Source organism: Bos grunniens, chromosome X, assembly GCF_055505025.1.
Source record: "Bos grunniens cultivar Pamir isolate PY7600 chromosome X, Bosgru_T2T1.0, whole genome shotgun sequence".
Lineage (NCBI taxonomy): Eukaryota > Metazoa > Chordata > Mammalia > Artiodactyla > Bovidae > Bos > Bos grunniens.
Genome location: NC_141194.1, coordinates 105582921 through 105609173, shown reverse-complemented (window position 1 = coordinate 105609173; position 26253 = coordinate 105582921). Strand labels below are relative to the sequence as shown.

General features: G+C 55.4%; 3 protein-coding genes across 14 annotated transcripts; all 3 read right to left on the bottom strand.

Moving 5' to 3' along the window:
* Nucleotides 1–2618: 2618 nt before the first annotated feature.
* On the bottom strand, nt 2619–5293 carry UBL4A (ubiquitin like 4A). 3 transcript variants are annotated; one of them, XM_086389444.1, is made up of 6 exons: nt 5159–5293; nt 4900–5005; nt 4451–4665; nt 4237–4343; nt 3738–3818; nt 2619–2784 (listed from the first exon to the last, which is right to left on the bottom strand). In XM_086389444.1, the coding sequence occupies exons 1-6, from the start codon at nt 5204–5206 to the stop codon at nt 2673–2675; spliced, it is 669 nt and encodes a 222-aa protein (XP_086245570.1). In that variant the 5' UTR covers nt 5207–5293; the 3' UTR covers nt 2619–2672. The 3 variants fall into 3 exon arrangements, 2 of the variants coding, with proteins under 2 accessions (XP_086245570.1, XP_086245568.1); XR_015159748.1 differs by lacking the exon at nt 3738–3818 and having other exon boundaries at nt 4059–4343; XM_086389442.1 differs by lacking the exon at nt 3738–3818.
* Nucleotides 5294–5865: 572 nt separating this feature from the next.
* SLC10A3 (solute carrier family 10 member 3) lies at nt 5866–9631 on the bottom strand. Of its 4 annotated transcripts, none has more exons than XM_086389413.1 (2): nt 8880–9631; nt 5866–7766 (listed from the first exon to the last, which is right to left on the bottom strand). In XM_086389413.1, exons 1-2 carry the CDS (start codon nt 9052–9054, stop codon nt 6109–6111), a joined length of 1833 nt encoding a protein of 610 aa, XP_086245539.1. In that variant the 5' UTR covers nt 9055–9631; the 3' UTR covers nt 5866–6108. The 4 variants fall into 4 exon arrangements, with proteins under 4 accessions (XP_086245539.1, XP_086245542.1, XP_086245541.1 ...); XM_086389416.1 differs by having other exon boundaries at nt 5866–7681; XM_086389415.1 differs by having other exon boundaries at nt 5866–7654.
* A 4345-nt stretch (nt 9632–13976) lies between these two features.
* FAM3A (FAM3 metabolism regulating signaling molecule A) lies at nt 13977–22416 on the bottom strand. 7 transcript variants are annotated; one of them, XM_086389447.1, is made up of 10 exons: nt 22241–22416; nt 21765–21907; nt 19827–19934; nt 19216–19239; nt 17003–17126; nt 16859–16917; nt 16410–16460; nt 15749–15833; nt 15546–15672; nt 13977–14609 (listed from the first exon to the last, which is right to left on the bottom strand). In XM_086389447.1, exons 3-10 carry the CDS (start codon nt 19918–19920, stop codon nt 14514–14516), a joined length of 660 nt encoding a protein of 219 aa, XP_086245573.1. In that variant the 5' UTR covers nt 19921–19934; nt 21765–21907; nt 22241–22416; the 3' UTR covers nt 13977–14513. The 7 variants fall into 7 exon arrangements, 6 of the variants coding, with proteins under 6 accessions (XP_086245573.1, XP_086245572.1, XP_086245574.1 ...); XM_086389446.1 differs by having other exon boundaries at nt 21835–21907; XR_015159749.1 differs by lacking the exon at nt 15749–15833 and having other exon boundaries at nt 21835–21907.
* Between the last annotated feature and the right edge of the window lie 3837 nt (nt 22417–26253).

The following is a 26253-nucleotide window of genomic DNA, read 5'->3' as shown; positions in this document are numbered from 1 at the left end:
GCCTGGAGCACCTTGTAGTGTCAGAAAGGAAAGATATGTTTGAAAAGGAAAAGGATGGGGCATGTTAAAGAGACGTGGGAGCCAACTGGAAAGAACCAAAGCTAGAACAATTTCAGCACCCAAAAGATTATTAAACCTTTTGGAGAGGAGGCACCAGGGAAGGTAATATATAGGCAGACATTATGTATATATTTCAATCTGGAGGGGATGCACACATGGGTGTACTCACTTTGAAATTCTGTTGAGCTGTATGTTGATGATTTATGCCCATTACTGTATGCATGCTACAATGCAGTAAAAACTGTCCCCAAAATGACACTTAGACAACTTAGATTCTAAGTTGTTGAATAAAAAAAGTGTCCACCATCACAACTAAGAAAAGACAGCAGGGACAAGGGAAAGCTCTTTGTAGAGAAATGCCAATTAATAATTGTAGAAAGCAAGAAAGCACAAGAAAATCAACATTTTGCAGCCACCAGTGCAATTCATCCAGTTGAACTGATCCAAATGGGGAGCATCCTTGGGTGGTAAGACCATGAGATGAAGGTTGTTGGGAAAGAGAAAGTCCCTGGATCTCAAGGTATCACCCAGATAACTTGTGTGTTAGGAAGGGAGAAGGCAGCTTTACCAGGGAGAGACTGAATGATCACACTGAGCCTCCCTCACACTGCGTGGGGAGGGACACAGCCTGCCCTGGGTGGCCGCTCTCCTCAGAAGGCCTAAGCTGAATCTAACCAGCAAGGAGGGAGGCAAATCCAGATCCTGGGACTTGCTATGAGGCCAGTGTCCTGGACTCTTCCAAAAGCATTGCTGCCTGATGGCACGTGGACAAGGGAGAGTTAGGAGAGGCGAAGGTGGCCTCCCACTTCCTGTCATCAAAAGCCTGACCCAGTGGTGTTGCCTTTCACCTTGGGCACATTCTTTCCCAGCTGAGCCACCAGGGAAGCCCAAGAATACTGGAGTGTGTAGCCTGTCCCTTCTCCAGCAGATCTTCCCGATCTAAGAACTTAACCGGGGTCTCCTGCATTGCAGGCGGATCCTTTACCAATTGAACTATCAGGGAAGCCCAGAGCTAGGGGAAGTAGAAGGAAAAGTTGGAGAGGGCAGGCAGAAGAGGTGGCCCGGGGCAGGTCCCCAGTAGCTCCAGGAGGCCGCTCTGGCTCGGCCCTGGAAGGGGACAGGGGGACAGGAGTGAGCAGGCTTTCCAAGGCCCAGGGCACAGAGGCTGCCATGGCCTTCGCACCTCCTGCTGGCAGGGCCTGACCCATCCTGAGCAGCACTTGTCAGACCTACTGGACTTGGCAAGGCTGGCTTTTTTCCAGGCCTGTGTGGAAAGCAATGTGCCAGCAAATTGTGCACACAGCTGATCTTTGCCTGGGCGTTTTCCAGCTCAGTGAGCTCCACCCCAAAGGAAACACTGCTTTCCTCTGAGCCTGCCCCTCTGTCAGTGTGCCCATGGCAAGTGGCACCACAGGCATCTTATTCCAGGTGCTGGACCGTTGCTGTCTGTGGCCACTTCAGCTGGGCGTTTCACTCGCCCTGCCATCTCCTAGTGGGGCTGTTTCAAGGACCCTCCATGAGGAGGAGAGAGTGGTTTCAGGCCAGGGGATGGGGGGTAATGCGAGGGGTCAGTGCCCACCTCTGGGGCAGACACTTGGCTCAAGGGGCACAGTGCTGGCCATAAACATTCCAGCCCCTGTGGAAAGATATTGCAGCATTTGGAGCCTGCAGGGTACATGGGGCCACACCCCCTCCCAGAAACTAAGGAAAAAGGCAGGGCACAGCCCGTGGCCATTCTATCCTCTAGCGATAGCACAAGGCCTAGACCAGAGCCTCCGTGGCCCCTTCCCACCTGGGCCTCCCATCTCTCATCCCAGCACCTCTTCCCTGTCTCCCCCCTCCACCCCTGTAGCTACACACTCCTGCCCAGACAAGCTTCTGGAACCGGGGGTCTCCAGTCACTGGCAAGACCTTTCCTCCTCTCCACCATGCAGCAGCTTCTTGCCCTAAAACATCGCCAATGACCTTCTTGTTAGCTTGAGAGGAGGCTGCCCTCTCTTTTGCTTCTTGGCAGCACTATACACTCTGCACCCTGGCTGGAGGGGCCTTCCTGGCCTCTGACACCAAGCTCTCCCTGTGGCCTTGCATCTGTGGAGGCGCCTTGGCCTCTGTAGTTTCTCCAGTTGGTGAAGTCCCCCCCAGGTCCAGTGCTCTCCCCTTTCTTCAGTCATGCTCTCTGGGAAGTAATTTCATGCATCCTTGCAGTGTCTGGGACATTGTGTCCGCAGGCCCTCCAGAATGTCGTGGAAAGCTGCACAGGGCTGCGGAATCGGCCCGTTGGTCCTGTCATCAAGGCACCTGCTATACACCCAGGAGACACCACTCCTGTCTCCATGGGCAGCCTGAGTTCCTCAATGACTTCCTGCACCCAGCAGATGGCTCCTAGCCACTACAGGGTCATCACTGCCCAGTCAGGAGGCACATAAGACTCACCAGCTGTCTCTTGTGTCTGTTGACAAGACTACATCAGCCCTCCCTGAGGACCCGGCCTTCCTGAGAGTTGCCCTCTCCCTTCCACAGCCCACCCAAGCCCCTGACAAAATGATGGAGGCACCCAGTTCTGAGCATCCAAAAGGGACAACGTTTATTTGTTGGGGCAGCTGAGGAGGAAGCTATGCTAGAGGACGGGAAGGTGCTCCATGCTGGCTGTGACCGAGGGGTTCGGTGGAAGCTGCAGGCAGCCATCTTCTGATCCTGAGGTAGAGGCCTGGGATGAAGCAGACACTGCAGAGTGCAGAGGGGAGGTAGGAAGAAACTGGGTATTTGGGGAAATCGTTTATCTGCTGCCAATACCCCTGGACTTTTACAAACCAATTCCAATTCGCAAACCAATACCTTTCCTTTATTGCTTAAACCAATATCCTGTAATGGTTAAATCAATGATGGGGAAACCAAAAGCAGTTCAGCTAATAGAGTTCCTTTCAGGTTAAAGTCTCACATGCACCTCTAGTGTGACTGAAAAGGTCAATATAAAATTTCCTGACTGCAAAGAAATGAGAGCGTAGGGAAGTCTATCACATGGGCCCTGCGGCAGTGCATGCCCAGCTCCTGGGTGGAACCATGGACTTCCACCTGCTCTTCAAAGCCTTTGGCCCTCAAGCCACTGTCCGTCCTCCCGACCTGGGGACCCAGCACTTACCCCATGAGGCTCAGGCCAGAGGGTGGCCCAGATGCCCTCCTCCAAGGAGCAGGTGCCTAGATGATCTCTACGGCCCACCCACCAGCTTCTGCCCCCACCCAGGTTCCCTCTCAGTGAGTGGTGTACACAGTGGGAGGCCCTGTCCACATGTGGCAGAGGATGGGCAAAGGGTACAGGGGCCTGCTCGAGTCACCTCAAGACTGTCACCTGTCATCTCTAAAGGTCATGGACCACTTGTGTCTGGAGGAGACAAGCAGAAGGGGGTGCCCAGAGAAAAGCTGTGACACTAAGGGCCAGGACATTCCGTCTTTGGGCCACGCTTGGCCTTCACTCAGCATTTGGTCTCAGTTTGTATCTGGGACACAGGGGTAGGATGCCTACAGACTCCTGAACCCAGGCTTTGGAGCTAAAGGAAACTGAGAGAGTCTCAAGAGCAGCCCTCACTGGGCAGAGTCGAATGCTGGGGACCAACGAGGCACAGGGACTTGCCTAGGGTCACTCCTCAGAGCCGGGTGACATCCTAGACTCCCCAGCCCACCTTCCCTTTGAGTGCATACTGGTTGCAGCTTCTAAGGGGGCCCAAGGCTGGCCGTCACCTGACCTCTTGCCAATGCTGGATCTGCCAAGGATGAGGTGACAGGATTGGGCATCAGGGGCTAGCTGCTTCCCCTTCCAGGCCTGGAAAAGGTATTGCTTGAGGGTTTCTCCTCAGTGGGCTAAACCTGGAATGTCCATGGCCACCCCTCAGAACCCATTTGAACGACCCTTTTCTCCCTCTCACCCTGAAGCACTTCTGGAAGCTAGCTGGACTCAGAATCTGGCTCCTTGCCTTGCCCGCTAGGAGCCTCGGCTGTCTCACCTTTTGTGCAACATGTGGGAGCCAATGAGTGGGGCCTGGCACCTAACATGAGCCAGATACAGGTACCCGGGTACCCGCCAGGCAGTATTATGAGTCAAGTTGCAATACAAGAAGACATTTAATGCTACATGCAGCTTGTGGCCTGGCCAGGCTCCTCCCCACACTCCGAGAATCCTACTTGGAGAACCCCTTCTCCATAGCTTCAGTCGCTTCGGGGTGCAGGAAGCGGCCAGCCAAGCGTTCAATGTCATCCAGCGTCAGGCGGCTCAGGGACCGCTCATAATCCTGAAGAGAGAAAACCAGAAGGATTCAGGGGTGCGGCTTGGGGCGGGGGGCCCGCTGGGACAGAGGCAGGTGGGCAGGACGCAGAGGTCCTGGGCCACGCTTCTCACCCTCTGGAGTTGATCCAGGACTCTGCTGGCATCGGCGGCGCTGAAGTGCTGGGCCAGAACTCTGGAAATGAGCGTCCAGGCGGCGGGCTGTGGGGCCGGGGCCTCGGCCGTTTTCCGCGCGGTGCTTTCTTCCAGCAACACCTTCTCCAGAGGTTTGACCACTAGGTTGAGCTTGGAATTCGGCCCGATGCTGTAATCGGAGAGTCTTTTCCCATCTGTCAGAGAGAGAGAGAGAGAAACTGATGGAGCTGTGGCCCACGGTCGCACTGCCCACGGCGCTGCGAGGCCTCGGGGAGCCCAGGCGAAGCGCTGCGGTGGCCTCCCGGGGTGGGGGTGGGGGGTCACCTAGCCAGAGCCCCCTCCACCTACACTGCTGCCCGGGCCTGGGCTGGACGCCCCGTCCCCTGGCTTCCCGCGGGTCTCCCCCGGAGTCCCCTCTCCCTGGTTACCTGCCAGGGCCTTGCCCTTGAACAGCAGCCGCTGCTGGCGGACCGGGATGTTCAGCTTCTCGGAGACCAGATGTTTCAGCGTGGACACCAGCTCGTCCTCCGACACCTGTCCCGGCCGAGAAAGGTGGGCGGGGGGTGAGGCCGCGGCCCGCGCGGAGGGCGGCTCTCCCGAGGTGGCCAGCCCGCCGGGTCCGTCCCCGCCCGCGGCTCGATCCCGCACCGGCGGGGCTGACCGCGCAACCCAGCCCAGCGATGCTACCTGAAGGCTGCACTCGCGGCCCTGGAGTGCCTTCACCGTCAGCTGCATGGCGGCCGCCGAGGCGTCCACTCGGGCCGGCGCGCACCTCAACGGCCCGCCGCCGCGCGCCGCCGCGCGCCGCCGCCCCGGGCGCGCGCCGGAACCGCCCGCCGCCGCCGGAAGCCTCGCGAGGGGCGCGCCCGGCGTCGCGGCCCCTCCCCGCGGCGTCGCAGGCCCCTCCCCCCATAACCTGGACGGTCCTCCGCGGACCCCGGGGCGACGGAACCCGGAAGCCCGCGGAGAGGGGAAAAAGGTGGAGGGACGAGCTGGGCCCGGGGAGACGGCGGGCCGGGAGTTCGCGCGCCACCGCCCGCGGGCAGAGCAGGTCAACGCTGATGCCCGTTCCATCCCCTGCCTCTCAGGAGCCCGCAGAAGGCCCGGCTCTGCCGAGCCCGCTTCGCCACCCGCCGGCCTCCTTTTTAGTCCACCTGTGGAAAAGCAACTGAGCTTGGGATCTGGCCGGGGAGTCAGGCCTCTGTCCTTCCCACTGCTCCTTCTAGAACAGATACACAGCTCTGAGGTGATGCAGGGGCGAGGAGGGCTAAATCTGGCCAGAGGTCACTCTGTCGCCCAAGCCAGCCCTCCACCCTGGCCCACGCCTACCTAGCCACACCACATCTTTCCTTCCCCGACCCGCAGGCCTCAGAGGGCAAAGACAGCAAGGGACCCAAGCTTGCTTCTGTTTTATTGAAATATATTTTCTGGGCAGTGCCCGTCTACAGAATTCAGCATGGCCTCTTTGGCACTGAAAGCTGGAGAATAAAAAACGAGTAAAAAAAATAAGCCTGGGTTTTTTTTTTCTGAGTGCATAGTGCATGAGAACTAAAGGCCTTTGGTACACAAGAATGGTGGGGACAGTTGGTGGAGGTTGGGGGCTAGGGGTGCCTGGTGAAAGCTTGACCCAGGGGGCCTCAGGGAACGGCGCACACGCTGCTATAGATAAAGTGGCCAATTACTAAGGCCAGCATCTCCGAGGTGCCGCTAAGTGCCACAAGGAAAGGGGCCTGGGAGGCGTAGTCAGCCTGGAGGCGGCGGAGGGACAGCTGCAGCATGGCCAAGGCCAGCAGGCTGTTCTGCACCCCAACCTCGATGCTGACAGTCCGCCGCTGTGCCACTGGCAGCTTCAGGCACGTGGCCAGGCCGTAGCCCACCAGGAGGCCGACCAGGGGCACCGTGAAGCCCACCAACACGATGGGCAGCCTGACGCCTGCCAGGATGAAGACCCCCATGCGGTAGGCCAGGAAGAGGCCACCCAGGAGCAGCACAAAGCTGAAGGGCTTGATGACATGTAGCAGCAGCTGCGAGAACTTGGGGAGCTTGGACTTGATTACCACGCCTGCTGCAATGGGGATGGCAATGAACAGCAGGGTCCCCAGGATCTTGGAAACGGGCACATGGAGTGTTTCATGGATGCTGAGCAGGCGACTGTAGATGGCTGAGGACAGCGGCAGGAAGCCAGTGGCAGCCACCGTTGAGATGAAAGTCATAGAGATGGCCAGAGTGACGTCCCCTCCAAGGAGGAGGCTGAAGAGGTAGCTCCCCCCGCCGCCGGGCGACGAGCAAGTGATGATGAGGCCCAGAGCCAGGGCCTTGGGCAGCATGAAGACCTTAGCCATCAGAAAAGCATAGAAGGGCATGACTAGAAACTGGCCCAGAAGGCCGAGCAGCATGGGCTGGGGGTTCTGCAAGAGCCCCTTCAGCACCTCGAGCTCCACTTTGCACCCAAATGAACACTTATTGACGAAGATAAGAGGCAGGAGCAAGTAGAGGATTGGGTTCTCTGAGAAGTGGACTAGGTCAGTGCCGAGGGTGATGGGGGTATCTTCAGCTGGTGAGACCTTGATGCAGAAATCTCTCCGTTCCTCGATCAGCCTGGGCGGGGCCTCACGGGGGTCCGTGAGCTGGATGTGGAGTGGGGCTATCCCAGGCAGGCCCGAGCGGATGCTTACCACGAAGCTGCCGCCGCTGCCCAAGGCTATAGAACTCACATTCTTGATGGTCAGCACCTCTGGGTCCAGGGAGGTGACCCTCAGCATGGGGCTGGGTCCCGTCCCATTGCCCTGGCCTGGGTACTGGCTTGTGATCACAATGATGCCCTCGCTCTCTTCTGGGAACTCAAACTCCATCACAGAGCCATCTCCAATGCTCAGGTAGCGGCCCCTGGTCAGAGGCATGGGATGGCCCAGAGCTGGGCTGAGACTGGCACTGGCTGTTCCCCGGGCCCCCCACAGCAGGCTGACAAGCAGCAGGGTGGCTCTGAGCATGCTTTGGGGGCCCGTGCAACCAGTGCCCCCTTCTGGGCCAGGCCACTGCAGGGAGTGGCCTTCACCACTCCTAAACACCATGGCTCCTCTGTGGCTTAGGAGACCAGCCTTGCTGGTGCTGTTTGGTGGTCCTGAGAAGGGTCCATGGGCGAGGTCTGGTGCTGGGCTGCCTTTCTTGATGGTAGAGCTCTTTCTGAGAAGAGAAGGGACATGGTGGTGGCTGTTGAGGGTGAGCAGCTGTGAGCCCAGGAGCATGACCGAGAAGCCCACTGGTGGGAGACTCAGCAGGGTCCCTTTTTGCAAGCCTGGGGATGGAAAGGGAATGCCTAGTGCTGGCCCTTGAGTGCCATTTGGGTATCCCTTCCCCAGTCACAACTGCCTCAAACTTCCCCAGAAGGGCCAGCGACAGGTATGACTTTGCCTTCAGCCTGCTGATTGGGGCTGATTTCCACAATTCAGAGATGGCCTGACAACAGGGGATCAGCCATGATCAGCCACCAGGGACAGACAGCCCCAATCTTGTCACCACTAGCCTGTGCCGCACTTGCTTTGAGGCACAGTTGCGGCAGTACCACAACCAGGAGGAAATCTCTGCAGGACAGCCCAGGGATGCCCAGGAAGCAGGCCCGATGACAGCAAGCCAGCTCACGGCATCTGAGTGTCATCTGACCAGCAGAGAGCAGCCGGCAAAGTGGTGTGGGCAGCGGGTGACCCCGGGGCCAAAGGCCCCATGTGCTGGTGTTCACCACTGCTATGTGAATGGTGGTGCTGTGTGTGGCCATCTGGCCTACCTACCTGCTGACAGGGGCAAGATGTAGGTTCTGGGAGGAAGCAGGTCCCCCTCTCCCCAGGGAAGTTGCCAGAAGGGGCAGCAGAAAGGGATCAGATAGGCCCACGTGTCTACTGAGAGGTTTCTCCCCTTTCTGTCAGAGCTCTCACTCCCCTGGCAGGCCCAAAATTGGAGCTCCTAGAGCCACTGTGCCATCTGAGAGGCTCTGCTCAGAGTTCAGGGACTCCTCTCATGCCCACGTGGACCCCTACCAGAGCCTAGAACTACCCTTGAGGAGTGTTTCTAGAGGGATGGGCTGCCTCAAGGGGAAAGAAGGACGTTTGCCTCTTTCCACTTGTCAATTTGGGCAGCCCACACCCTACTCTCCTGCAGGAACTGGGGCAACCAAGATGAGGACACAGTAATTCTTCATCCTTACTGTTGACTGACTCATGCCTGGCATTGTCCGAGTCTTGGAAGAGGCCCCTGTGTCTCTAGATCCTATCGGGGATAGTCTCATTTGAGACTGGAGAGCAGTGGAAGTAGGTGGTGGAGGGCTGGTTCAGCAGAAGGCTCATCCCTGGGAAAGTCATCCTCTACCACCCTGGGATGCCATAGCCTCTCCTGGCTTGGCATTTGGGTTACTTACCCTGGAGGCCTTGATTCAGCCTTGGGTCCCACCGCTGAAGAGGGAGGCAGGAAAACCAGAGGGAGCAGGAGAAGTACAGTGGAGGGGACTCACAGGGAAGAAACGAAGGCACCTGGGACTGAAGCCACCGGTCTGGTGTGAACCAGTTCAGAAGGCAGAGGAGGTGAATGGCCATGCACCCCGTCGTTCCAGTACCACTGGTGGCTTTGAGTCACTGTGTGGGGGATCTGGCCCAGATCCCACCATTTCTTCTTGAGGTGCCAGGAGAGTTTGGGCAGATACGCCCCAAGACGAGGGAGGGAACCCCGGGTCAGCAGGTTTTCCCACACTGGCCGAGTGTTCGGTGTCGGTGCAGTTGGCAGTGTTGACCCGGGGCTCCTCCCTACCTGGGAGTCCGGAAGTAGTCGGACAGGGCAGATCAGAGCTCGGGCAGAAATTGGGGAGGGAGAGGAGGAGGGGCGCCCTGCAGCCGGCAGGCCGACGATACGCCCGGGCGGCCCCGGGATCCCTCACGCCACTCCCGGTCCCCGCGGCTGCATGAACGCCCGGCGGCGAGCCTTCTCCGCGGCGCCCGGCCGCCACAGCAAGCAAGGGAGGAAACTGGCCGGAGCCAGAGCCGCCTTCCGCCCGCCCTTCTGGCCTGAGGCTCTCACCTGCCTCGGCGGCCCGGAAACTCGGCGCGGGAGCCAGCGCCTGCCGGGCCGGCGGACGCCCACGAGCACTGCCAGCCGGGGCTCCGCCCCGAGCCCGACAAAGCACCGCCTCCGCCTCCGCCCCACGCTTCCGCCCCGCCTACCCCACGGCGGCGCCCTTACCTCTCACCGTCGGGGCGGGCCTAGACCGGATGTGACGTAACACGGGAGCGACGAGTCTGCGCGCGCGCGCGCGCCGGTCTGGCTGCCTTCCGGGTCGTGGTGGGTCGGTGCTGGGTGCTATCTCGTGTGGCTAGTGAGACGCTTATACCAGTCTTCTGTGGTCGCTGCCGGGGCGACCCGCACCGGTAGGCATCCCAGTCCTTCCCAACCACGCTGCGACCTCTAGGGGCAGTGGGACGCATGCTTAGCCCTTATCCAAGCTAGGACGCCCGGGAGCTGCTGCTTAGTGGTGGGACCCGGGAATCAGGGTTTCTGTCACGTGCCTTCTCTGGGCGCTAGCCCTGTGGCCAGAGGGCCGACTCTCACGGATCCAGACTCTGGGACCTAGTCTCGGCCATGTTCCACCTTCCTACGTTCAAGCAATGACCGAGCGCCTATTTCCACCCTGTGTAAGATCAGTGGATTTTTGAACGTTTCAAAACTATTTGGGGCCACCAGCAGGGTCCGGAGGTTTCAAAACTATTTGGGGCCACCAGCAAGGTCCTAAGGTTTCACGGAGAAGGAGTGCAAACACATGGCATAAGGAAGGGCAAAAAAGTGGTGAAGGTGTAGAACGTGGATGTGAGAAGACAGTGAACAAGTGTAGAATCAAAGGAGCTTTGTATGGTCCCAAAGGTTGCTGGGCAACCGCAGTCAGGGAGTGGGACAATAGCTACCCACTGTTCTGGAAGAACTTCTTGTCAGGGCTGTGATGGAGGCCAGTGGTGCCCAAAGTTGCAGGTTCTTGCCCCAAGAAGGTTTTTAAGACACATCGTAGAGAATGTCCAAAAAGACCTGTAGCATATCTATTTTTATTTATTTTCCCAATAAATAATAACTGTAATCATCTAAATAAAAACCTATTGATTTTAATTTAGCCTTATTTATTGAGAACTGTATTTGTGTATGTGTGTTATAAAGTTCAGATTAGTACATTCATGTGATGTGTAAGCAGATAGACACACATGGTGGGGGTGCACACTCAAGAGGGTTTATGTCAGTGATCAAGAAACATTCAGAGCTGTAGCTCTAGGCTGTTCTTTAGTCTCAGTTAAGACATAAGCCTTTTGTGTGTGTGTGGACTTAGTATCCCAGAAAGTCTGTACTGTCCCTCTCAAATGGGGTTGAGAGGTCCTGATGGAAGCAGGCTGGCACAGGTGAGAGGGCACATGTTAGGTTGAAGACTGCAAGTTTGCAAAGGAGCAGTGGTGCTGTCATTGTCTGAGGATGGGGTAAAAGTGGCCAGAGGGAGAAGGGGGATGGATCAGCTGAACACTGGGGATGGAAAACCTAAACAATGTGTTCACCCTTGAGGAACCCTTCGTTTTTCTATTCCCAACTGGATGAGAATTGGTGTCAGGGGTCAAGGAGAATAAATGTAGTTAGAAGGCTGCTCCCCGTTATCGTTAGTCTCTCCAGCCTTCCCTGAAAAGCCAGAGGGGGCTGGTGGGGTGTCTGATCTGAAGGAATTTGGAGGCCTTCCCTCCAGGAAAAAGGGGTGGCTAAATTAAAATCATGGGGTCACAAATAGTTGGACACGACTTAGTGACTGAACAACAACAACAAAAAAACAAGAATGTTTGTAGTTAGTTTTGAGGATTAATAATTTACCCCAGAAGAAGGAAGGTCTCTATGAGTCAGTCAAGGATATCTAGTTCCAAAGAAGTCATCTGGACCAAGAAAACAGATGGAACACATGATAGTTACAGCTAAAAGAACATCAGGGCACTTCAGATGGGAGACCCACCACCATCTCACTAACAGGGCACAGTGATGACCCTGAGAGGTGGACTTACCTCCTGCTCTCCACGCAGTGGCCTCCAGGAAGACTGTGATAAATAAGCAGGCATGGAAGGCATATTCTATACAAGCATGAATATGGGATGCATTTGGTATTTACTGGGAAATGTGACAACTGGCGTTTTTACAAGCCCAGCTACAGGTTGTGGTGCCTGAGTTTTCTTTAGAGGGCCATCTCTCTTCCACTCTCGGTACACAGGTTTGCATGTAGAGGACCCCAATGCTGGCCTCTGAGGGTGCATGACACAGAGGTAGCCAATCAGAGCCACAAAGATTGAGGCAAAGATAAACCCATAATCCAATCTGGGCCAATGAGAGGTAGTTCCCTAGGGACTGGGAAGATGGGACTTCTTTCTTGCTGGGGTTGCTCCCCCTGCCTGGGAAGTCAGCACATTTGAAAAAGACATGAATACAAAAGAAAGGGGAGCCGACATATGAGAGCCCTGAGGACATAACTGGAGCTGGACTCACCCTTAGGCATTGGGGGTCTGTTACAGGAAAATTCAGCCTCCCTTTGCTATCGTGGCTTTATTTTCACATGTGCCAGTTGAGTTGGGACCCTGGCTCTTGTAACTGTAACTGAGGATGTCTTAACTCCTGAGGGTAGGCCTGGGGGACAAAACCCTGGTGGAGGAGGACCACTGGGTGTAAAAAGACGGCCCTCTACTTTGGGAAGTCTGGCAGGCTGCACACCACCCACTGTCAGCGTCCTGGCCTGTGTTGGGCCATGTGGGGGATAAAGCTGGCCTGCTGCTTCCATCTGTGTGAATCCAGCATAAGCAATGAAGGTCTGGGGCAGGTCAGCTGGCATAGTGGTTGATAAGAGGCACCTCCCAGCCTTGCAGTTCATCCCTTGACCAAGGTGCATTTCATTTCGGGCGAGTCACTAACTTTGTGGGGCCCTATTTAGCTGGCTTCTAACCTCCCAGCCCCAGGGAAGCTTTCCTAAGTATACCAGGGACCATTTTTCCTCTCTAAACAGGGGTCACAGCAGCACTTGCTCACTGGGGTTGCTGTGACGACTGAGCAGGGAATACATGCAGATGAATCACTGGCCACATGTTGATCCTTGTGGCAGCCCCAATGGATACATCCAGATCCATCAGACTATTCTCTCTACTTTGGAGGATGTTGGAAACGTCCATAATAGAAGGTTAAAAAAATATGAATAACATAGATGATACTATAATGGTAAGTACTCAGTTATTGCATCTTCCCTTGTAGCTCACTTGGTAAAGAATCTGCCTGCAATGCAGGAAACCTGGGTTTGATTTCCTGGGTCAGAAAGATTCGCTGGAGAAGGAAATGGCAACCCACTCCAGTATCCTTGCCTGGAGAATCCCATGGACAGAGGAGCCTAGCAGGCTATAGTCCATGGGGTCGGAAGAGTCAGACATGACTTAGTGACTCAACCATCACTTGTTGTTATGAACACTTGTCAAACAGAGTGCACGACACCAAGAGGGAACCCCAAAGTCCACCCTGGGTTTTGGGTGGTGATGATGTTTCAGTGGAGGCTGGGTATAAGGGAACTCTGGACTTTCTGCTCAACTTTGCTGGGAACCTAAAACTCTAAAAAACAAAGTCAATGTAAAAACGAAAACATCTCAAGTTCTTGGCACGGGGTCAGGCTGGTCTTCAGCTCGTGTGATCACCATCTCCCAGGCAAGAAATTCAGGCTGCCCTCACGTCTGCAACTCCCTGACCCTTTATGGCTGTGATTGTGGCCCCACAGCCACAGCCTCTCCTCCTGGGCCATCCCAGGACTCTCTCTCTTCTGTGCCTCCTTAAATACCTTCATTTTCTGATGATGCACTCACACTCTGGCAGCACTTAACCCCTCGAGGGGGACTCAAACGTCCACTGCCCTCCACCACGGTACCTTCAACGTGACCTGGCTGGTGCCCAACTGATTCCTCTACCTGGGAAGTCCAAACTGCCTTCCCTCCTTTTCCTGACACCAGGCCATTTCTGTGCCACTTTGTATACTTTTCCAGCAAAACTCCTTATCGTTTCTTGCTGGTTCTCACCCAATGCAGGGAAATAGAGCTGTGATCTCTGAGAAGTGCCAAATAGCCTCCCTACCTTGATCTCTCGTGCCCTGATTTCAAAGGGATCTAAAGCTGAGTGCTGCGGGGAGATGTACCAGCTCTTGAGGGAGCCGGGGCAGGAGGGGGAAGCCTCCTGGGTTGATTTGAATCCCCACTCCTATCCCTACAGGCCTGTGTCCAAGGGATTCAGCCAGTTTCCAGCAGCCAGAATCAGCTTTCCAGGCAAGGCTACAGGGATGCCCACTGGGCAGAGGGGCCTGTGGATGACATGCACCCTGGAGACACAGGCCACTACAAAGGGTGTGGAGGCGAGTCGGTTGAGCCTCGGGGACGTGTCCCTCCCCCAGGACACCAACACCCCTGACTCACCCCGCTGAACACACTTCATCCTATTGGGGGCCACCAGTTTATTAAGAGGTCATGGAGAAGGCAGGCCCTCTGACAAACCACAGGGGCGACCACCTGCCACTCCATCAGGCCGCAACTTCAGCACGCAGCTGGCCCGGCTCCAAGGTGGCCGCCCCTCCCTGGAGGTGGCCAGGTGGCCCAGCACGACAAATCATGCTGGAAACAGGCCTGGCCCATGGAGCTGCGAGGCACTCTGTGATGCAGAGGTTCTGGAAGGTGCCCAAACCTTCTAGGCAGCCACTACCAAACCTGGGGCTGCAGGTGCTTGGGACTCGCCTGGTTGGGGGTTGACTAGGGGAGCAGCTTTCGGAAAAGGAGACAGGTACCTTGGGGTTCCCCCCAGACACAAAGTGCAATGGGTCCGCTGGGCAGCCCCCACTACTGGTCACTGTCTGGTCGCTGGTCACCACCTCAAAGCCCTGACGTGCTGGGCGTGGGGTCGGGGCCTCAGCCCTGTGCTGGCGCCTCGTCAGGGGCTGGGCACACGCAGTCTTGCTCAGTTTCATCTGCGAGCCTGGCCCCTAACTGGCTGCGGGCCTCCTGGGAATGCAGCCCTCCATTTCCAGCGCCTCGGGCCAGCCTTCATACTTATTGGTGTGCTTGCTATTCTTCATGTGCTGTGGGATAGAAGAAGGCATGGACTCATCCTCAGCCACCGGGGCCAGACAGACCCTCCATCCTCTTGGGCTGGGGTCAACCAAGCGGGCATTCTCTGGGCACCCAGCCCCGTCTGCCAGTGCCTCAGTGTTTTCAGCTAAAGATGGTGGCAGCTGTCCCCTTACAGCTGGAGGGGGTCAGGTTCTCAGAACTCTGGTGGGCCTGGCCCATGCTGGGAAGGGAAGGACGGGGTGTGTCCCAGCCCCCACCTCGCCCACAGGGAGCCCATGAAAGCTGTGCCAAGAGTGAGGCCCAAAGGGACATTTCTTGTCTGGGAGTCAAGCTGCTTTTTTGGCAGCTGGAGCCTTCCAGAAACCACTGGAATGGCCTGTTTGCCTTGCCCTGTTGCGGGGAGCAGGGTTTGGGGGCAGGGGGCCTCCCAATGAGGGCAGCTGGGGAGCAGGGTGTACAGGTTAAACTGGGGTCCTGGGTTTGGCAGGGATGGGACATCACTGAGAATCTTTTGGGGGTGGGGGTGGTGCTGTACCACGTGGCATGAGGGGTCTCAGTTCCCTGACCAAGGATAGAACCCATGCCCCTTGCCCCTTGCCCCTGGCAGTGGAAGCATGGAATCTTAACCAAACGACTGACAAGATGTCTGGCAAGCATCTTGAAGATGTATAGCAGGGAGGTGTCTTAACTGTGACTCTTGCTCATGTGAAAGCTTTGCCATTCAAAGGTTCTTTAGGGGGAAATCCAGACAAGAGAGAGAAGATCAAAGTTACTGCCCTCCTCGTGCAGAGCCAGGACCACCGTGGGGTGGGGGGCAGGTGTGCTGGGCAGAATTCAGGGAAGGCTGTGGCATGAACAGAAGGGGACCTTGGAGGATGCAGGCCAGAGGGGCGGGCAGACTGCCCTGGGCCAGGCAGTGGGGGTTCCAGGCTTTGTGTCCATACCTGCTCAAAGGGGCTCTTATTCTGCACACCCTTGGCCCCCACAAACACCCAGCTGTCCCGGAAGGCCAGGTCCTTGACGTTCTTGCTGCCCAGATCACTGAAAAGCTTCCGAGTCTCTTCATTCATCCTGCCGCACAGAAGGAAAAGAGGTGAGCTGTGACCCTAGATGGATGAGGCCTCGGCCGGCCTCAGCCATCACTTACTTGGTGGCTGGGTCGTCGTAGGAAGCCACAAACACTAGGGTGCCTTCGTGAAGCGGCCGGATGAACTTCAGCAGGTCGTTGACATCTGGGGGGACAGGTCCCATGGAGCACTGGCCACCTCTGAGCACCCCTCCCTCACCAACCCGTTCTCCAAACGAGGAAATTAAAGCAGGGAGTGAGTGGGCCAGGGATTCATGCCAAGCCAGTCGCCAAATGAGTTTAGGAACCAAATAAGAAGAAATAGAAGAGTTTAGGAAACAAGTAAGGAAAGAAAGAAAAAGGGAAGTCGCTCAGTCATGGCCGACTCTTTGCGACCCCATGGACTGTCGCCCACCAGGTTCCTCCGTCCATGGGATTTCTCCAGGCAAGGGTACTGGAGTGGATTGCCATTTCCCTTATCCAGGGGATCTTCCCGACCTAGGGATTGAACCCAGGTCTCCCACATTGCAGGCAGATGCTTTACCATCTGAGCTACCAGGGAATCCCAGAAAACAAGAAGCCAGGGCCAAAGCCCTGATTGTACACCGGTCCTTCTCCCCACCTTTTCTGAAGGCGAGGGAGCACTTGAGCTGCCCGGGAGAACCTAGAGGGAACAGCGTTCAGGGCAAAGGAGCTGTCATTCCACCCACAGTCAGAAAGTAGTAGTGGCAGCCTGACTCACCTCCTGCCCACATGTCGAAGGCGCGGGCCTCGATGAGGTCTCCATTTACCCCTGGGTAGGGGGAAGAATTGGGCGCTGCTGCAGGAGCTGCCAGAGTGATGCCACCCGGAGCCCCCAGATCAGCAGCCCTTCCAGAAGCTCCCCCCAATACCCCCAACATGTGAATGCCTACCACCGTGCTGCTGGTTCACATGCCAGGACACACCCAAAGCTGCCAGGCATTGGCAGCCCTCCAGGGGCTCCCCAGGCAGCAGCCTCCCATCCCTGGAAAGTTCGAGATCTTCACTGCTACCCTGCTCTTGTCCATCGGGTCACTTCTGTGGAACCTTCAGCTCCCACACGCTGCCCCCTACCACCCCAGGCCCCCCGGGAATTCCCGGAGTGGGCATGTGGACAGAGGGTGGCAGGCTGCCAATCGGCTTTGCATCTCTGCTCCATGGGGAACTCACCATTCACCAGGGCAATGTTCAGTCCCCGGCCCACGTTGTCCTTGACACTGCTCATGAGCCTGGAAGCGGGTCAAAGCTTTCCAATGGCCCATCAACGGCATGCAGCCCCTGCTTCCCTCCCTGCCCCCATCCCGAGAGGCTCACATCCTGTCTTCCAGGCAGATCTTGGGTCCAATGACGTTGGCAGCGCCGCTGACCACACGGAAGGCCAGATGCTCCTCGGGGCACGGCTGGGGCAGACCACATTTGTACTTCCTGGCTCGCGGCTCTGTGGGGACAACCAGCGTGACTCCTGGGCCTGGCCCTGGGGGCACTGGACACCTGAGAGGGGGTGGTCAGGCCCAGCCCATAGGGACAAATGAGTGATCACAGACCAGGGGACTGGCGTGCAGAGGAGACATGGCTCAGGTTGAGGTCAGGGACCCTCAGGGAGGCTCTTTGGCCACTGGTGGGAGAACAGAGGATAGTAGGAGAGCCGCCAGGAGGATGGTGTGTTACGAGGTGAACTGTGTTCCCACAGAAGAGGCTCTGAAACCCTAGGACCTCAAAACGTGACCTTCAGTGGAAACAGGGTTACTGACATTATAATTCATTTAGAGGCGATCACCCTGGAATAGGGTGGGCCCTAAATCTAATGACTGGAGAAGGAAATGGCCACCCGCTACAGTACTCTTGCCTGGAAAATCCCATGGACAGAGGAGCCTGGCAGGCTACAGTCCATGGGGTCACGAAGAGTTAGACACGACTGAACGACTTCACTAATCACCTTAAATCTAATGATGTGTGGTCTTAGAAGACAGAAGACACAGACGTGGAGGAGAAGGCCATGTGAAAATGGGCGCTGAGACAGAAGGGATGAAATCACAAGCCAGGGGCCACCTGGGGCTACCAGAAGCTGGAAGATGCCAGAAGGAGCCTCCCCTGGAGCCTCTGGGATGAGAGTAGCCTTTCAGTACCTAGATCTCAGACTTGGAGCTTCTGGAACAGAAAGAATATCCTTCTACTGTTTAAGCCACCCAGTTTCTGCCACTTTGGTATGGCCACCCCAGGAAATGGATACAGAGTTTGAGACCAGGAAGTGGGGTGCTACTGTAATAAATCCCCCAAAATGTGGAAATGGCTTTCCAACCGGGTAATGGGTAGAGGCTGTAGGATTCTGAGGTACTTCTTAGAAAAGGTCTAGATTGCCTTGAAGAGACTGTTAGTAGACATACAGCCATTGGAGGTAATTCTGCTAAGGGCTCAGAAAGAAGAGAGAACAGTAGAGAAAGCTTCTACCCTCATGGAGAAATCACACATCACTGTGCCCAGAATGTCACTAGAAATGTGAATGCTAAAGGTGCTTCTGGTAAGCTCTCAGACAGAAATGAGGAATGTGTTCTGGGACACTGGCCAAAAGGCCACCCTTGTCATCAGGTGGCAAGGAACTTGGCCAAATTGTGTTCTAGTGTTTTGTGGAAGGTACAACTCGTGAAGGCTGAACTTGGAGATTTCTAAGCAGAGTGTTGAGGATTTCTCCTTGTTGCTCACAATAACATGGGAGGGAAGACAGGCCAGTTAAGCATGAAAGAACCAGAATGTGAAGGTCTGGAAAATTCTCAGCCTAACCATATTGCAAAAAAAAAAAAAAAAAAAAAAATGAGAGGGGCAGGTTCAGGAGACAACACCCAGGGTGTGGCTGGACAACTGTTTGTTAAGAGCTAGACGGGTGACTTGTAGACCCACTCAGCTGTGTCAGCAGAAGCCAGGAGAGAGAGATGACGTTATCCAGGAATGATCTGGAGGACTCTCTTGTCTATAGCTTAGACCCTCATGAATTCCAAAGGAGATAAACAAGGTTTTTTGAGACTTGTATACAAGTAGGAACATTTCCAGGCTGGACTGAGAGAGACAGACAAAGGATGGAAGGGAGGAAGGAGAATTCCAAGGGCAGGTCAATAGTTGCAGAGGCCACAGTTGGCTTGGACCCAAAGGGAGGGTAAGATCGCCCCCTATATTCCAGAGCCCCACCAACCTTCACCCCCTCAAAGGCCCAGGGATTCTTCTTAGGCTTTGAAATGTAATGGATCTGCCCTGCTGGGATTTGGACTTGCTTGAGACTGATGACCTCTTTATTCCTTACAATTCCTCCCTTTCAGAATGGCAATGTCCATCCTATGCCTGGCCCCCTAGGTATTCTGGAAGGAGGTAACTTGTTCTCTGGACTCCCAGCATGCAAGCAGTTCCAGTGGGCTATAGTATGGGGAGGGGTAAATGGAGAAGAGAAACCCTAGTGGGCTGGGTACAAGCACAGCTGTCACAAAGGTGGTCAGAGGGATAGGTACACTGCAGGAGCCGTGAGGTGAGAGGAACCTTACCTGCAGTCACTGAGTTCTCTTGGCCTGTGGGTACAGAGAGTTGTTTCTGTTAGTAGGGCAGCCTGGTCCTGTACCAGGAAGTCAACATGGAGGACAAGCCAGGATCAGGGGCCAGGGGCTATGCCAGGCTGACCCTGGCACATACATTCCTGGGCAAGTCTAAACATTCACATGCAAAACTCTCTGTTTCAGGAAAGGGTAGATGGGACTTGTGAAAAGTCCTTAGAGATGAGGTGTCCCCAGCAAGAAGGGGTCGAGTTCCCTCCCCATCTCAGAACCCAGTGGAAAGCCTCCAGGGACCAACGAGGGCATCATCCCCAAGATTCAGCTGAAGCTCCCCTGCCCTCCCACTCAGGCCCCAGTGACTCCAACTGAACTGAATGGATTCTAATGAGTGGGGATTGGTGTGTCCAGCCAAAGCAACTGGGTGGTAAGGGTCAGGCTGTGGGGGACACCAAGAGGCAGACCAGCGAGGACAGCTCCCGGTGTCCTGCCAGGAGGAAACAGACAAACCAGACCGCTGCCAGACCCGTCCTGAGCCTCAGCCCGCAGGTCCGGTTGCCTGCCGCCAGCGACCCTTGTAGCAGGGTGAGGGAAAGTCCCACACTCACTGGCGAAGAGTTGCTGGATCCAAGGAAAGCCAAGGCCACTGAGGAGGATGCTGACTACAATCCAGGTGACAGCCACGGTGATGACCAGGGCCATGATGCGAAGGGGGCCTGGAGGCAGGACAGACATGAGCGAGGCCACCTCTGAGGGCAGCGAGCTCCCGGACGACCCCAGGCCTTCTCAAGAGCGGATCTCCTCATCCGCTGGGGAGGAAGGGATGGGAGAACAGGAGTGGGGGGTACCTGTGGCCGCCCACCAGGCACGAGAAGCGGATCAGCTCCTGGTGGGTGAAGGAGGAAAGGCCGCTGCACCTGGAAGGCTCTTGGCTTGGTTCTCCCTGGCGTTGTGGAGGGGCCTTCAGAGCCCCTGCTGGAGAGGGCTTTACCCACCTCCCATGCTGACAGAGGAGCCACCTAACCCCTGAGGTCCCCATGCATTTGAGTCCCCGCCACCCTGCCCCTCCTTTCTCCTGCAATGATGGAGGAGAAGGCTCTTACCCCTTTAGAAGGCCAGGCAGGCCTCCCTTCCCCTGCTGTGAGCTGGGTGCCCAGCTTTCCACCCTGGCTGGAGTTCTTGGAATAGCTCACTCTGTCTCACTCTTGGTCTTCTATAGTCAACATCTCCTGTCCTCTGAAGACGCAGGAGGACAGTCCTTGGGGATCATGTCCCCAGCTGGCCGCTGGCCTCCATCTGCTCCCTTCCCCTCCTCTCAGGCCCCTCCAGAGTCGCATATGCTGGTTCTTCCCTCCTTGCATAGACTTCCCTCCTGGTCCCTCTGTCTTCTGATCTCCTCCTCTCTGCCCGGGCCTCCATCAGCCCCGTAGGACAGCCTGTCGCCAAGGCCCCCAGCCTGGGACCTTCTTGGGGTCAGCACCCCGGGGTTACCTGTGGGCCCTCGTTGTCTCCAGGCTGAAGCCCTCCCACAGAAACCCTTCTGGGCTGGCACCCTGGAAGCCCATAGGATGCTCCTCACCCTTCTTGTCCTCTGAGACTCTGCCCTGAAGACCTGGGCTTGTCCTGGTTTCTGTCCCACATGGCCTTCTCACCTCCTTCCATGGACTCTTCCCGGATTATGTCAACCATTCTCCTTGTCCTTAACATTTATCTCTGGCTCTGTCCTGTCTTCTGAGCCATATCTATATAGCCAACTGCTACTTTACTATTTCTATTTGGATATTTCACAGGTGTCTCAAACTAAATATTAAAACAGAACTCATCTTCTCTATTCTACCCCAAATAAGCAAACTATTCTTCTGGTATTTTGTCTTTCAGCAAATGATCCCTCCATTCATACAGTGCAGCAAGTGAAAACATTGCAGAATGACACTGGGGAATCCCCAAATCCTGTGTCCATACCCTTCTCTCACTCTTCCCTCCTGCCTCAACTGTCTGTATAAGTGCCCTCCTCTGCTCCCAGCCTTGAACTGACATTCACAGAGCAGTGACTCTTATTTTCCCAGCCCAGCCCTGACCACTCTTGAGGCCACATCTTCCCAGCCAGTTCCTCATGGGCCAGCTTCCCTGGGATACATTCATAGTGCTGCAACCTTTTCCACTAGGAAGTCCACCCCAAAACTGATGGGACCCCAAGCCCACTTTGTCTCAACTGTCCAGGCAACAGCAGAACTGGCAGTGGGTTCCCATCTGAGCCCAGGGCCACTTTGATCAGCTTCTTGTCTAAGACCACCACATCTCCCTGTCCACCCAGCTGCTGCACTCCTTGGGGCGTCTCTCACATAGCTCTTTTTCCAAAGAGTGGCCAGTCACCCCGTTTGGGAGAAACAGACTATCATACCCCTCTTCTCACGACTGAAAGAGCTGGGAGCTGAAGTCCTCAGAAGTGAAAGGATTTGCTCAAGGTCATAGAATGAGTGTTTCTGCAAAACCCAACAAACCCAGTGGTCCCACCACTCCCGCCCTCCCCGCCCTTCCAGACAGACCTCTGGGCAGCTGGGCCTCCAGCCGAGTCTGCTTTCCAAGACTCTCCCTTTCACGGTGGAAGCCACCCACCTGCCAACCTCATGTCCACTTCTCTCGTTGGGCTGGGGCAGCCAGCAGGTGCAGCCTTTGGGGACCCTGCGCTCTGGGGAGGGGGGCAACAAAGCAGAACAAGCAGGTTTGGGTGGGGGTCAGGGACGACCTCTTGGTGGGCCCCAGTTATGGTGCGGGCGTTATCGGTGCGCCGATTTGCTGGTCTAAGTCCCTGGCCAGGCCCCTTGGGGACGTGGAGAGAAGCCCGGCTGGGACTGGAGGGGACGCGGGAACCAGGCGGGTCACGATCGAGCACCCGGGAGCCGCTGGGGCTGGGAAGTGGAAGTGGTTCTCCCAGATGCGGGTCCCTCCCGCGGGAGGCCCCCCCTCCCACCTCTCCGGGCATGGAGGCCGGCGACGCGGGCCGGGCCAGCCAGAGACTTGCCTGACGCTGCGGGGAGGGATGCGAGCCGGATCGAAGGCAGCGTCGTGAGGCCACCCGCCTCGCTCTACTTGGCGAGGCCAGGGAGCTGCGCGGGGCAGCTCGAGAGGCCCAGCAATGGCGACTTGGGGCGAGAGCACGGCCGCAGCTGCCACCGCCGTCACCGGCTAGCTCTGGGCAGCGGGCTACCGGGTAGGAGGGGCCCGAATTTGCCCCGCCCCCGACGCGCTCTCCGGCAGAGCCCCCGGGCCGGGCTCCGGGGGGAGGGGCCACGCTCGGTCCCGCCCCTGACGTCTCCTCTTGAGACTTCGCTCAGCGGGGAGAGCCCCGCCTTCCGAGGCTTTGAGGGCGGGGCTACGCTCCTGCCGGGCGCTCAGATCCGAACCCTACAAACGGGCGGCGGGATCCCGGGGCGTAATGAGAAATTCTTTCAACGTTTAAATCTGTACGTTTTCGTAACACGGAGTAACAGAGGCGTGTCCGGGGAAATAGCGGGATGCGATGATCCAGGAGCCAGCAGGCTCAGCCTTGAGCGGCCTCCCCGCTCACCAGTCTGTTTTCCAGAGAGCGGCACGCTCACACGCGCTTACTTCCTGCCTGCTCCCCCAGCCTCCTTCAGGAAGGCACCCCGGACACCGCCCGGGGCACCCTCATCACCGCTCCCCCCCCCCCCCCCCGGGGCTGGGAGAGCTGGGGCCACCCTGTAGCCTGAACCCATTGGTCTGGGACGTCTGCAGCCCGGCGGCGTGAGAACCACTGAAACATCCATGCCCTTTGACCCAATGACCTCACTTATGGGAAAATTCCCTAAGGAAAGAACCAAAAATACCAGAGAAAGTTGATAGAGCTAGGCCGTGACAGAGCTCTGGTTAGCATCCAGGAACTTCTACAATGGCATCCACAACACTCCCCCCCCCCCCACCCCTTCTCCCTACAAGATCAAGGTGATGTTTCAGGCCCCTGCTGCAGCTGTCAGCGATTAGTATTTGGGATCACATAGTACTGACTATTTGCTATCTGTAAGATCATGGCATCCGATCCCATCACTTCATGGCAAATAGATGGGGAAACAATGGAAACGGCGATAGACTTTATTTTCCTGGGCTCCAAAATCACTGCAAATGTTGACTGCAGCTATGAAATTCAAAGACGCTGGCTCCTTGGAAGAAAAGCTATCACAAACCTAGACTAGTATTAAAAAGCAGAGACATCACTTTGCCAGCAAAGGTCCATCTAGTCAAAGTTATGGTTTTTCCAGTAGTCACGTATGGATGTTAGAGTTGGACTATAAAAAAAGCTGAGCACCAAAGAATTGATGCTTTTGAACTGTGGTGCTGGAGAAGACTCTTGAGAGTCCCTTGGACTGCGGGGAGATCAAACCAGAAAATCCTAAAGGACATTAGTCCTAAATATTCATTGGAAGGACTGATGCTGAAGCTGAAGCTCCACTACTTTGGCCACCTGATGTGGAGAACTGACTCACTGGAAAAGACCCTGATGTTGGGACATTGAATGCAGGAGGATAAGGGGACAACAGAGGATGAGATGGTTGGATGGCATCACCGACTCAATGGAGTTTGAGCAACCTCCGGGAGATGGTGAAGGACAGGGAAACCTGGGATGCTGCAGTCCATGGGGTTGCAAAGAGTCAGATATGACTGACTGGACAACAACACCTGTCTGTGAGTACCAAGCCCTGGGCACCATGCCCTCCCTCAGTGGTCTTTCCTGCAATGCTGGGTGTTGTGGTGCCCAATAGATGAAGCTGGTGGCTGGTCCCTCCCTGGAGCTGCCAGCCAGGCACCAGGCAGCAGGGAGACTGCTAGTGCTTAGAGGACACTGTTTACGTCTTTCTCAGAGCAGACATTTTGGAAACGCTGGTTTAATGAGTCCTCCTGAGGGCCCAATGACACATTCATCAACCCCAGGGAAACCACACTGGTGCAGGGCCAGAGGCCCAGGACTCCTCCCCAGTCTTCTGTGCTTCAGTGGGCGGCTTTGTTTCTCTGGGAATATTTTTCGACGGGGACTTAAGAGAGGATGAGACCCTCGCAAGTCACGCGCCCCAGTGCAGAATGTCTCCTCTGGGCCCTCCTGCTCATCCGCAGGGCAGCTCCCACAGCCGCAGTGCTAGTTCCCGGTGTTTGCTTGGCTCCTCGTGCCAACTGTGGGCACCCAGAACCCGTGCTCTCAGCCAATCCCTCATTGCCTTCTCTGTGCAGACGCTGCATGCGGAGTTGTCAAGTGACAGGGCTCACGGGGACCTCTGTGCTCATGCCCTTGTGCTGGCATCTCCTGCCTCTACTCCCCAGTAGGCACCCGGAGCTGAGGTGACAGGTGCCTGTTCTTACACGGGACCTCTTGCCTGGACCCTAGATTAGGCAACTGGGTTGCCAGTGACAGTTGAATGCCCTCACCCAATGCCACCTCTGCCACTGCCAGAGTAGGTACAAAGGTGTGACTCAGTGAGGCCCTAAGGACTATTCAGAGATGAGGGGACCAGTGACTGTCCTTACAGGGTCCCCCCCTTCAATCTTGTGCCTCCTTGTAGGCACCTGGAATGGAGGTGACAGTTGAATGCTCTTAACCGGAACCAGTAAAGGAGAAAGGGAAAGATATACTCAATTGAACGCAGAGTTCCAAAGAATAGCAAGGACAGGTAAGAAAGGCTTCTTAAGTGAACAATGCAAAGAAAGAGAAAAACAATAGAATGGGAAAGACTAGAAATCTCTTCAAAAAATTAGAGACACCAAGGGAACATTTCATGCAAAGATGGGCACAATAAAAGAGGCGGTATGGACCTAACAGAAGCAGAAGATATTAAGAAGAGGTAGCAAGAATACACAGAAGAACTATACAAAAAGGTCTTAGTGACCCAGATAACCACGATGGTGTGATCACTCACCTAGAGCCAGACATCCTTGAGTGTGAAGTCAAGTGGGCCTTAGGAAGCATGACAATGAACAAAGTGAGTGGAGGTGATGGAATCCCAGTTGAGCTGTTTCAAATCCTAAAAGATGATGCTGTGAAAGTGCTGCACTCAATGTGCCAGTAAATTTGGAAAACTCAGCAGTGGCCACAGGACTGAAAAAGGTCAGTTTTCATTCCAATCACAAAGAAAGGCAATGCCAAAGAATGCTCAAACTACCGCACAATTGCTCTCATTTGATATGCTAGCAAAGTAATGTTCAAAATCCTTCAAGCTAGGTTTCAATAGTATGTGAACTTAGAACTTCCAGATGTACAAGCTGGATTTAGAAGAGGCAGAGGAACCAGAGATCAAATTGCCAACATCTTTTGGATCATAGAAAAAGCCAATTTCAGAAAAACATCTACTTCTGCTTCATTGACTATGCTAAAGCCTCTGACTGTATGGATCACAACAAACTGGAAAATTCTTAAAGAGATGGGAATACCAGACCACCTGACCTGCCTCTTGAGAAACCTGTATGCAGGTCAGGAAGCAACAGTTAGAACTGGACATGGAACAACAGACTGGTTCCAAATAGGAAAAGGAGTATGTCAAGGCAGTATATTGCCACCCTGCTTATTTAACTTATTTGCAGAGTACATCATGAGAAATGCCAGGCTGGATGGATCACAAGCTGGAATCAAGACTGCTGGGAGAAATATCAATAACCTCAGATATGCAGATGACACCACTCTTATGGCAGGAAGAGAAGAGGAACTAAAGAGCCTCTTGATGAGGCTGGAAGAGAAGAGTGAAAAAGCTGGCTTAAAACAACATTCAAAAAACTAAGATCATGGTATCTGGTCCCATCACTTCATGGCAAATGGATGGGGAAACAATGCAAACAGGGACCAACAATTTTCTTGGGCTCCACAATCACTACAGATGGTGCCTGCAGCCATGAAGTTAAAAGACGCTTGCTCTTTGGAAGAAAAGCTATGACAAAACTAAACAGAGTATTAAAAAGCAGAGACATCACTTTGCTGACTAAGTTCCATCTAGTCAAAGCTATGGTTTTTGCAGTAATCATGTACAGATGTGAGAC